This window comes from Rhinopithecus bieti, unplaced genomic scaffold (genome assembly GCF_001698545.2).
Source record: "Rhinopithecus bieti isolate Rb0 unplaced genomic scaffold, ASM169854v2 scaffold_1014, whole genome shotgun sequence".
Lineage (NCBI taxonomy): Eukaryota > Metazoa > Chordata > Mammalia > Primates > Cercopithecidae > Rhinopithecus > Rhinopithecus bieti.
Window position 1 is genome coordinate 1,176,086 of NW_016803499.1, and position 11,406 is coordinate 1,187,491.

At 35.0% G+C, this 11,406-nt stretch overlaps 1 protein-coding gene across 8 annotated transcripts in view; it reads right to left on the reverse strand.

Moving 5' to 3' along the window:
• The window catches only part of LOC108538306 (phosphatidylinositol 3,4,5-trisphosphate 3-phosphatase TPTE2), a 66,345-nt gene that overhangs the window by 27,947 nt on the left and 26,992 nt on the right, over positions 1–11,406 (reverse strand). For all 8 annotated transcript variants that reach the window (XM_017886381.1, XM_017886349.1, XM_017886341.1 and 5 more), the window contains exons 6-8: positions 9,942–10,002; positions 9,052–9,133; positions 8,865–8,953 (exon numbers count right to left, since the gene is read on the reverse strand). In XM_017886381.1, the coding sequence (XP_017741870.1) occupies positions 8,865–8,953; positions 9,052–9,133; positions 9,942–10,002 (232 nt within the window). The remainder of the gene's footprint in view (positions 1–8,864; positions 8,954–9,051; positions 9,134–9,941; positions 10,003–11,406) is intronic.

Here is an 11,406-nt window from a genome sequence, read left to right on the forward strand (position 1 = left end):
GAAAAGAAAAGAAATCATGTCCTTTGCAGCATCATGGACGCAGCTGGAAGTCATTATCATGAGCAAATTAATGCAGGAACAAAAAAACCAAATACCGTATGTTCTCACTCACAAGTGAAAGCTAAACAACGGGTGCTCATGGACATCAAGGTGGCAATAATGGACACTGGGGAGTTCTAGAGGGGCTCAACAGAAAAGGGCACAGGTTGAAAAACTAACTATTGGGTCCTATGTGCAGTACCTGGGTGATGCAATCAATCATACCCCAAACCTCAGCATCACACAATATTACCAATAAACCTGCACATGTACTTCCGAACCTAAAATAAAAGTTACATTATACCAAAAAAACTAAGCTCAAAAAGAAAACAAATGTGTTTTGCCCATTAAAAGACAAATAATAAAAGAGTACAAGAATCATCCTATATCAGAAATCTATATTAATGCAATTTATCATATTCATTGATTAAAGAAGACATACCTTACAATTATCTCAATAATGCAGGAAAAGCATTCACTAAAATTCAACCTGCACCTGTGGCTTTAAAAATTAACAAAAACTAGGAAACTTCGTTAACTCAACAAAGAATCTACCAAAATACCTACCAGGAACATCATATTAATGACATAATATTGACAGCATTTTCTTTAAAGCCTTGAATTAAACAAAAATGCCCTCTCTTCACTGCTTCCATTTAACAATATACTGCAGGCTTAACCAGTGTAGAAAGTCAGTGTAGTAAGTAAATCTATAGAATAACTCCTTAATCTAATGAGAGAGTTTAGGAAGATTTCTAGATGCAGGCTCAACATAAATAAAAATTAATAGCTAAATCAAGGATGCAGGTTTAAATCTTTACAGTAATTACTAAAAACATAGAAAAGGAGTATATGACTTCGAAGGTAATGACAGAGGGTGAGAAGGAAAGAATTATATTATTAAAATTCAATCAAATGAAAACAGAATGTCAGTAGGAATACAGGAGAGTTAAATAAAATAATTAAACAGATGTACATAGAACGCTGTTCTCAACAATGCGTCATACATGTTCTTTTCAAATGTACAGAAAACATCTGATAATATTGACCAAATTCTGGGCCATAAAGCAAGTCTAAACAAATTTCAAAGAACTAAAAAAGAAAAAAAATACGTAGTATGTTCTGTGTCCACAACACAATATAATCAGAAATCAAAAATTGAAAGATAAATACAAAATTTTCATATGTTTGGAAATAAGGAAATATACTTCTACAAAACTCACGGGTCAAAAAAAAAGCAAGCACAGTCAAAACTGGAAAATAGTTTGAACTAAGTAAAATAAAAACACTACAAATAAAAATTTATGGGATGAAGCTAAAGCAATTCTTGGGGAAAACTTGTAGCCTTAAATGGTAAATAGAAAAGAGAGTGGTCGACACTCTAAGAATTATCCATGTCAAGAAGTCAGGAAAAGAACAAATTAACCACCCAAGACTACAGAAGGGAAAATATAATAGTAATTGATGAAATAAAAAATAAATTAAAAATAGAGACCACCAATAAGGCCAAAAATTTGTACTTTTAAAAGACTAGTAAAATTGATAACTCCCTGGTGAGACTAATCAAAAGAAAAAAGGGGAGAAGGTACCAAGAAAGCAATGTAGGAATAAAAAAGGGAACACCTCTGTAGACACTAAAATGGTAAAATGATATTGTGAACAATTTGATGTTAAGACAGTTCAAAGTTACATTAAATGGACAAATGCTGGGAAAACTGTAATCTACCAAAATGGGCAAAATAAATAAAATTATTAAAAAATTCTATATGTGGAATTGAGCCACAATTTAAAGACTTCTCTCCAGAAAAAAACTCTAGGCCAATGTGCCTTCACTGGTGAATTTCACTTTACACTTAAGAAGGAAGAAAATCAGCATGCATAAATTTACCCAGAGAATAAAAACAGGGAAAATGAAATCTAACTCATTTTACAAAGCCAAGATTTGAAAAAACTATGAGGAAGGAAAATTATAACCAATCGCCCAGACGACATGAATTTAAAAATCCTAAACAAAATATTAACAAACAGGATCTGGCAATTTAATAATAAAACAATTTAATGATTATTTAACAAAATAATACAGCACAAGTAAATTATGTTTATTCCAGAAATATGTTGGTTTACCACTTCATTAATGTAATTAATCACATTTATTTGTAGGATAAAGTAGAAAATTATCATCTCAAAGATTCAGAAAATCTTTAAAATTCAACATCCATTCATGATTTAAAAAAAAAAAAACTCTTAGTAAACTGAAGGAATTTCTTTTTTCTTTCTTTCTTTTTGTTTTGTTTTGCTTTTTGAGACAGAGTCTCTCTGTCATCCAGGCTGGAGAGCAGTGGTGCGATGCTGGCTCACTGAAGCCTCTGCCTCCTGGGTTCAAGCCAGGGTAGTTGGCATTGCAGGCATGCGCCACCACACCTGGCACATTTTTGTATTTTTTAGTAGAGACGGGGTTTCACCATGTTGCCTAGGCTGGTCTTAAACTCCTGGCCTCAAGTGATCTGCCCCGCTGGGCCTCCCAAAGTGCTGGGATTACAGGTGTAAGTCACGGCGCCCAGCCAAGGAATTTCTTAATCTGATAAATGGTAGCACACACACATACTCGTAAAGCAATTGGCGAGATGCTGAAAGCTTTTCCTTTGAGAATGGAACTGTATGTTGATGGTTGCTATTGCCACTTTTATTTTACGCTGTACTAAAGGTTCTAGCCAGTGCTAGGGGAGAGAAATGACTGAAATGGAAAAAATACAATTTATTATTTTCATATGATGTAATCATGTACCATAAAATCCAAAAGAATCTATAGATAAATTAGTGGAACTAATAAGTGAGTTTAGGCTGGACACAGTGGCTCAGGCCTACAGTCCTAGCACTCTGGGAGGCAGAGGCTGAGGCTGGCAGATCACTTGAGCCCAGGAGTTTGAGACCAACCTGGGCTACATAGCGAAACCCCATCTCTACAAAAAAATCAAAAAATTAGCTGGGCATGGTGGCACCTGCCTGCAGTCCTAGTTACTCAAGAGGCTGATATGGGAGGATCACCTGAACCCAGGGAGGTTGAGGCTATAGTGAGCCGTGATCGTGCCACTGCACTCCAGCCTGGGTGACACAATGAGACCCTACCTCAAAAAAAAAAAAAAAAAAAGTGAGTTTAGGAAAGTTGCTAATTGCAAGATTAATAAATAAAATGAACTGCATTTAAAACACCAAAAAACATTTAGAAAATAAACATTTTAAAGGGATGTCATTTAAATAACCACAAAAGAAATCTAGGAATAAATCTCACCAAAAATATGTAAGCTTTCTACACAGAAAACAAGAAAGCATTGTGAAGAGAAATTGAAGAGGACCTAACTCAATAAGAGAACACCTCTGTTCATGGGTTGGATGAGTCAATACTGTAAAAATTCAATTCTCCCCAGTCTATAAATTCAATACAATTCCAAGCAAATTTCTATCCGGTGTATGTAATTTGACTAGTTGATTCCCAAATTTATATGGAAAAGTAGATGACCTAAAATACCCAAACAATTCTGAAGAAAAAGAAAAAGCTGATGATACTCACATGACTGGAAATGAGGACATATTAGAAAGCTACAGTAAGATAGTTGTGCTATTGGCACACAGATGAAAAAATCGATGAACAGAACAGAAAGGTCAGAAACAGATTCATGTTCTGCAGGGTAGTAAAGAAATGAAAATCTTCTCAACCCGTGTGCTGGAATAATTGGATAGCCATACATGGAAAAAGATGAAACCTGATGCCTTCCTCACACCACACACATAAATCAATTTTAAAAGGAATGAAGCTTCTAGAAGAAAATATGGTAGTAAAATGTCCTTTAAACTCAAGGAAAATTGTCTTAATCAGGACACAAAAGCACAAACTTTATAAAGGAAAAGCATGATACCCATGATGGTAACACAACTAAGAACTTCTGTCAACCACAGGATACTCCTGAGAGAGAGAAAAGGCAATTCACAGAGCAGAAAAGCTTTCCTGAATACATTTATGATCAATAACAGAACTGAAATCAGAATACATAAATAATTCCTACAATCAAGAGAAAAAGGATGAATAAACCAGGAGAAAATGGTTAAGAAAATTAAAAGTTACTTTACAGAAAGGATATCCAAATACTTAATAATCTTAAGAAAACTTCCTCAATCATATTAGTAATTACAGAAATGCAAATGGTCACCGCCATAAGATGCCATCACACAAACCCCCAAAGGCTAAAAATAGAAATACTCCAAACTGCAAGTATTGGGGAAGACATGGAATGCTTGAAGTGTACAATACCAGTGGAGTAAAAATCGGTACTACTATTTTAGAAAACAGGTGACATTATCAAGTAAAGTTCAAGATTCATTACTCTAAGACAGAACAACTTTAGTTCAAGGTATATACTCAACAAAAATGTGGCCACATGTGCAACAAGAAACGTGTATTTTTAAAAGTATTATTGGGCTAGGCGCGGTGGCTCACGACTGTAATCCCAGCACTTTGGGAGGCAGAGGAAGGTGCATCACTTGAGGTCAGGAGTTTGAGGCCAGCCTGGACAACATGGCAAAACCCCATCTCTACTAAAAACACAGCTAGGTGTGATGGTGGATGCCTGTAATCCCAGCTACTTCGGAGGCTCAGGCACGAGAATTGCTTGAACTCAGGAGGCAGAGGTTACGATGAACTGAAATCATGCCACTGCACTCCAGTCTGGGTGACAGAGTGAGATTTTATCTCAAAAAAAAAAAAAAAGCAGCATTATTTATCACAGTAAAAACTGGAAACAACCTAAATGTAATAGAAAAAAAGAGATTCCATTTTCAGTCACAATTTGTGTAGGAATGAATTTTTGAAAAGATGTGAAAGACATGATAAAAAAAGTATAAAATATTATTAAAGAATGAACAAGATAATTCACATGTACAACTCAATATCACAGTTGTCAGTTCTGTTAAGTTAATCTATAAATTCAATGTAGTTCTAATAAAAATCCTAAAAGTGTTTTATTATGGCAGTTCACAAAATGATTTTAAAATTGAACTTAATAATTAAGTTCCAAGGAGAGCAAGACTATTCTGCCTTTATCAAACTATATTATAAAGCTACAATAATTACAAAAGTGTGGTAGAGAGAACTTAGAAACAGTTTTGAATATGTATAGAAACTTGGTATATTACTGAGGAATTACAAATTAATGGAGAACAAAATAGCATGCAATTGATGGTGTTAGGGCAATTGGCTATCTATATGAACAAAATACTTTCCCCAACTTCCAATTAAAGACCCAAATATTAAAAATGGAACTTGAATATTTTTGAAGAAATGTGGAATATCTTTACTACATCAGTATAGGGGTGAATTTCTTAAACATGACAGAAAAGCATGAAATACATACACACACAGATGAACAAATTTTACTACATTCAAAATTACAAACTTCTCTCCAGGCACGATGGCTCATGCCTGTAATCCCAGCACTTTGGGAAGCTGAGGTGGGTGCATCACTTGAGTCCAGGAGTTCGAGACCAGTCTGGGCAACACAGTGAGACTCTGTCTCTACCAAAATACAAAAATTAGCCAGGCATGGTGATGCTTGCCTGTAGTCCCACCTACTCAGAGGGGCTGAGATGGGAGGATTGCTTGAGCCCCAGGAGGTTCAGGCTGCAATGAGCTGAGATCGTGCCACTGCACTCCAGCCTGGGTGGCAGAGGGAGACCATGTCTCAAAACAAAACAAAAATTTACAAACTTGTACAACGAAATAAATCACAATCAAATTTAAAAGGCAACATGTTGGGAGAATATAATTGCAATACTAAGAAAAATTGGCATTCAGGTTCTTTGAAGAACTCCTATAAATCAATATAAAATATGTTTACTATCATGATACTATTGGTAACCTGCAGGCAGCAACCACAGAAGACAGCAAGACTAATATGAATGAACACGTAAAAGAAGAGACTGCTCTGGTACATACCAGCTGAATATTAGCCGTCTAAATAACCTTTAACAATATCAACAAAATATTATGTGAACACAGAATAATGTAAACCCCCTCTCAGCAAAAAAGAAAAAAGTCAAATTTGAAATGAATGCTTTCCTTCAAGCAAGGAATTAGCATTAGTTAATAGAAAACTGATGCTAACTTCTTGAATAACAACATTTTAGGTTGGGCAATGTGAAATGGCCATTTTTAAAGCAAAAGATGGTTAAAAATTGCCAATTTCAAATGATTCAGCCTCTATGTTCTTAATTTAACTATGGTATTGTAAATTGCCAGTTTATATACAATATTCCAATCTGTAGAGCTGAACACAGAATCTGTATATTAACTAATGCGCTTGAAACTAGTCAGTAAGACGAAAACTTGATTTTACTGAATCATGTAAGTCAGTTTACAGTGTTACGTGTTCCTGGAATTTGATATAAACATTGATTTAGAGCCCACTAAAAATGTAATTATTCATGTTTGTCAAAAATTGTGAAATATGCTTAGATGATTATTTAAAGCCTAAACCTGAATGAGAGAAAATCTAGCTAAACTTAAATTGGTTGGATTTACAAAATGGGTCTTTTCCCCCCATTTTAACCCCACCAATGTCAGCTTCTTTGTATCATTACACTATAAAAATTCCAGTATAATTTCTGAAATAGCATCTCTGTTGGCCCCCTTAATCTAAAGGTTCTCACAAAGTTTAAGAACAACCTTAATATTACTGGAACAAAAACAGACATATAGACCAACGGAACAAAACAGAAAGCCCAGAATAAATCCATGCATTTATAGTCAGCTGATGTTCAACAAAGGTGCCAAGAATCCAAGATGGGGGAAGGACAGTCTCTTCACTAAACGATACTGGGGAAACTGAATATCCACGGGTGGAAGAATGAAATTGCACCCTATCTCACCCGTATACAAACATCAACTCAAAGTAAACGCTTAACTGTGAAATCTGAAATTGAAAAACTACTAGAAGAAAACATAGGAGAAAATCTTCTTGACATTGGTCTGGGACAAGATATTTTTGGATATGACTGAAAAGCATAGGGCAACAAAAGAAAAAGTAGACAAATGATACTGTATCAAACTAAAATGCTTTTGCACAGCAAAGGAAACATTTATGGAGCAAAGAGACAACCTACAGAATGGGAGAAAATATCTACAAAGCATACATTCGATAATAGGTTAATAGATTTTTTTAAAAAAGGAACTCAGACAATACAATAGAAAGAGAACAATTTACTTCTCTAGAAAATGGGCAAAGAACCTGAAAAGAGATTTCCCAAAAGAAGACACACAAGTGGCCAAGAGGTATATGAGGAAATGCTAAACATCGTTAATCATCAGGGAAAAGCAAATTAAACACAAAGAGATATCCTCACACCTGTTAGGATGGTCATTAACAAAAAGACAAAAGAAGAGTTGGTGAAGATGTAGAGAAAAGGGATCCCCCTCGTACACTGTTTGTGTGAATGTAAATTAGTAGTTATTATGGAAAACAGCACTGAGATTCCTCAAAAAACCAAAAATAGAACTACCATATGATTTGGAGATTCCACTTCTGGGTATATATCCAAAGGAAATGAAATCTGCACTCCCATGTTCATTGCAGCGTTATTCCTAATACCCAAGCTATGGAGTCAATGTAAATGTCATCAACGGACGAATGGATAAAGAACATGTGGGATGTGTAAATAAAGGCATACTATTCAGCCTTAGAGGATATCCTGTCACTTGAGATAATATGGATGAAACTGGAGAACATTATGCTAAGTGAAATAAGCCAGGCATAGAAAGACAAATTCTGCATGTCTCACTTATTTGTGGAATCTAAAAAAGTCAAATTCATAGAAGCAGAGAGTAGAATGGTGGTTACCAGCGGCTGGGGGGACAAAACTGGGGGAATTGTAGAGATGTTGGTTTTTACTTTATTATTATATTTTTTAGATGGAGTTTTGTTCTTGTTGTCCAGGCTGGAGTGCAATGGTGCGATCTCGGCTCACTGCAACCTCTGCCTTCCGGGTTCAAGTGATTCTTCTGCCTCAGCCTCCCGAGTAGCTGGGATTACAGATGCATGCCACCACACCCAGCCAATGTTTTGTATTTTTAGTAGAGCTAGGGCTTCACCATGTGATCCACCTGCCTCAGCCTCCCAAAGTGCTGGGATTACAGGTGTGAGCCACTGCGCCCAGCCTGAGATGTTGATTAAAGGATGCAAAATTTCAATTAGGAAGAATAAGTTCAGGAAATTCATTGTACAACATAGTGACCATAGTTAATATATACTTGAAAATTGCTAAGAGAGTAGATTTTAAATTACTCCACAAAAATTTGTGGAGTAATGCATACGTTAATTAGCTTGATTTAACCATTTCACAATGTTTATATACATCAAAACATCATATTGTACACCATAAATAGATTTTACCGTTAATTTAAAAATTTAAAAAGATCAGCCTTAAATAAAATAAAAGTACTCTGGCATTCTAAAACTAAAGACTGTTTGTATTTTGAGAGATATAAACTGGCAAACCAAAAATAAAGAAATCCAAATACTAGAAAAACAAGGGAAAATATGCTCAACCTTCCTTAGTTCTTTTTTCCTGCTTTCTTCCCTTCCTTATCCTCTCCCTATTGCCTACCCTTCCTCCTCTCCTCTTTCCTTTCTCCTCCCCTTCTTTCAGTCTTGGAGCTAATCTTTAAAAATGCTAACAATTGTCAATACGCATTGATAGCAATATGTGTCTTGTTCTTGTACTTTATCTGCATTTACATGTCTTTAGAAAGGGAGAAATAAAAAGGAAGATGTTATTACCTTTGCCTCCTTTACAGTGAATTGCTACGATGTTTTCAGGATCTTGAGCCATCCACTCATTTACTTCCTTGGTGAAAACCACCATCTCGCTGATTTCAAGTTTAAGATTTTTAGTTAAAATATTTTCAAAAAATCAAACCCAATATATTTAGCCCTCTTCTGATAGTCAACTTAGCATAAAACTTACTGTAGAGTGGGGACATTATGGTCATCAATCATGATTCTACCGACCCTATTATGGAAGTACTTAGGATCATAAGCTCTTTCACCTAAAATAAATAATATGTATGTCATATCTCTATAGGGAATAACATAATAAATGATGAAGTTATAAATAGGTTAACATATCTTATCAGAATTCCTTATCTGTCTTCACAAAGAGCTTTCCAAGTTGCTCCTGCCACTCTAAAATAAAAACGGGGTCTCAAAAACGTAAGGATGGTAGTGGTTTATCCATCTCATGTAACCCAAACTCAACTATTTTTGTTTAATAGGTATAATTTTTAACTTTCTAGCAGACCATTCATCACATTATTGCAGGGTAGTTAGAAACCACACAAGAGGCAAATGTAGCTGACCAAAATGATTGCCCCCTGAAAATGTCTATTGAGTAGACAGGTAGAGGAAAAAATCAAGAGAGACCGAGTATACGGCTGGGTTACAGCCTATTTTCCACAGAGCGTTTCCTTTTCCCCCATCTAGGGTCCTGCTCTCATCACAGCCCAGTGCTGCTGGGGCAGAGGACTCATTCGTTAAATCGTCTGTGTCCTCATAACACAATCTGGCAGGAAAAACGAAAGATTTTCCTAGACCTAATGTCGCTAGAACAGATCTTCCCTAAAATGGTTTGCTTCCACTTCAGCCTCATTGGTCCTGCCAAAGCCGCCTCCTTCATAGGGTGCTTTGTGCTGCTGGGCTAACTCCTTCTACTAAATGGGGCCAGTCCAAGATGGGGATTTTTAAATTCATTCCTTGCCACCACCAAATACTTATGATTAAATGCAATAAAAAAAAAAATCATCTTCTTACATAATCTGTTTTCTATCTACAGTACCAAATATAGAGTAATGTACATACTGCATAGATTATAGACTCGATAGTGATTTGGATGTTTCTTATCTAGAAACCGCACGACTTCCTAAAAAAGACAAACACATATCTTACATATTTACATGGCACCAACATAAGCTATTTCCTAGGGGGAACCTAAAATGGTTATTACTTTCGTTAATTTGTCTCTCACTCGCATCTTCTACGGGAGATTCAGGGAATACAAGGGTATGCAAATTTCAAGTTCTAATCCACTGTGATTTTTCAAATAGTCCACAAAGTGTGTTTGGCTACTCAGATGAGTCTCTACTGTAAATACACACTGTTTAAAGCTATCAGATAAGGAAATCAGCTGGTGAACTAACTTTAATTTGTTCTAAATCATTAATTCACAATTAATGTGGTTCTTGTTTAAATCTAATTCATATTGGAGTTATTTAAATTTAATTCTGAAAAGATACATCTTTAGAGAGTGATCTGCATATTACAGTCTACCTAAGCACTATGTAAACAAATAAATGCAAAAAGTATATACTATGATTGTGTGTATGTGTGATAGAAAAAGATAAACATATCAAATTTTAAATAACTGGTAACAATATGGAGACATTTTTGGCTCATCTGTTCTCCTATTTTTTTAAATGAAGATATATGTGTACCTATAAGTGTGTGTATATATAATGTATACATATGTGTAACCTTTAGAATGAAAAACAAATAGTAGTTATTATTTAAAATACAGTTAACACCACTATATGAATTCAGCTTTCAGTAAATATATCTTTCTGAAACATACACACACATATGTATATATCTCTGTGCAACAACAAAAATGACACAAAATTTTAAAACTGATCAGTATGCTACCCTCAGAGCAGCATTTACTGGCTTAATATTGAGAAAAATAAAATTAAGGGACTAAAGTCATCCATTTATTCAACTGGCTCTCTCTGTTAGGAAGAAATAGTAAGTCAAAATGATGAACACTCTGAATCTGCATAGCGGGGGAGGCAAGGATGAACAGTTTTATACACTTCAGAATTCATGGACTTTCTTACATAAAATCCATACGGGTTTAGAAATCACATATAAAAACTACAAATATCGATGAGAAATTTAAGCAAATTTTAATCAGTTCTTTGGATGAAGAAGAACTGAAAGTGTTGAATCAGTGGAAGATCAATAGGCTTGGGTTTGACTTCATAAAAATCTGAAATTTCTGCTTAAAATGCTATAATGAATAACAGGGGAAACGATTTTCAGAAAAATTGACTGACTGGGGACTATACCTAGTATGATAAATAATTCATTAACAACAACTTAAATATTACTCACCTTATAGATAAATGGGCCAAGGACATAATCCATAAAAGGGAAAATCTAACTGATTAACAACCTACATAAATATTCAGTGTCACCAACAAAGAAGTCAAAACAATGACATGCCATTTGCACCCATGAAATTAACCCCCCCCCTTTTTTTTTTTTTTTT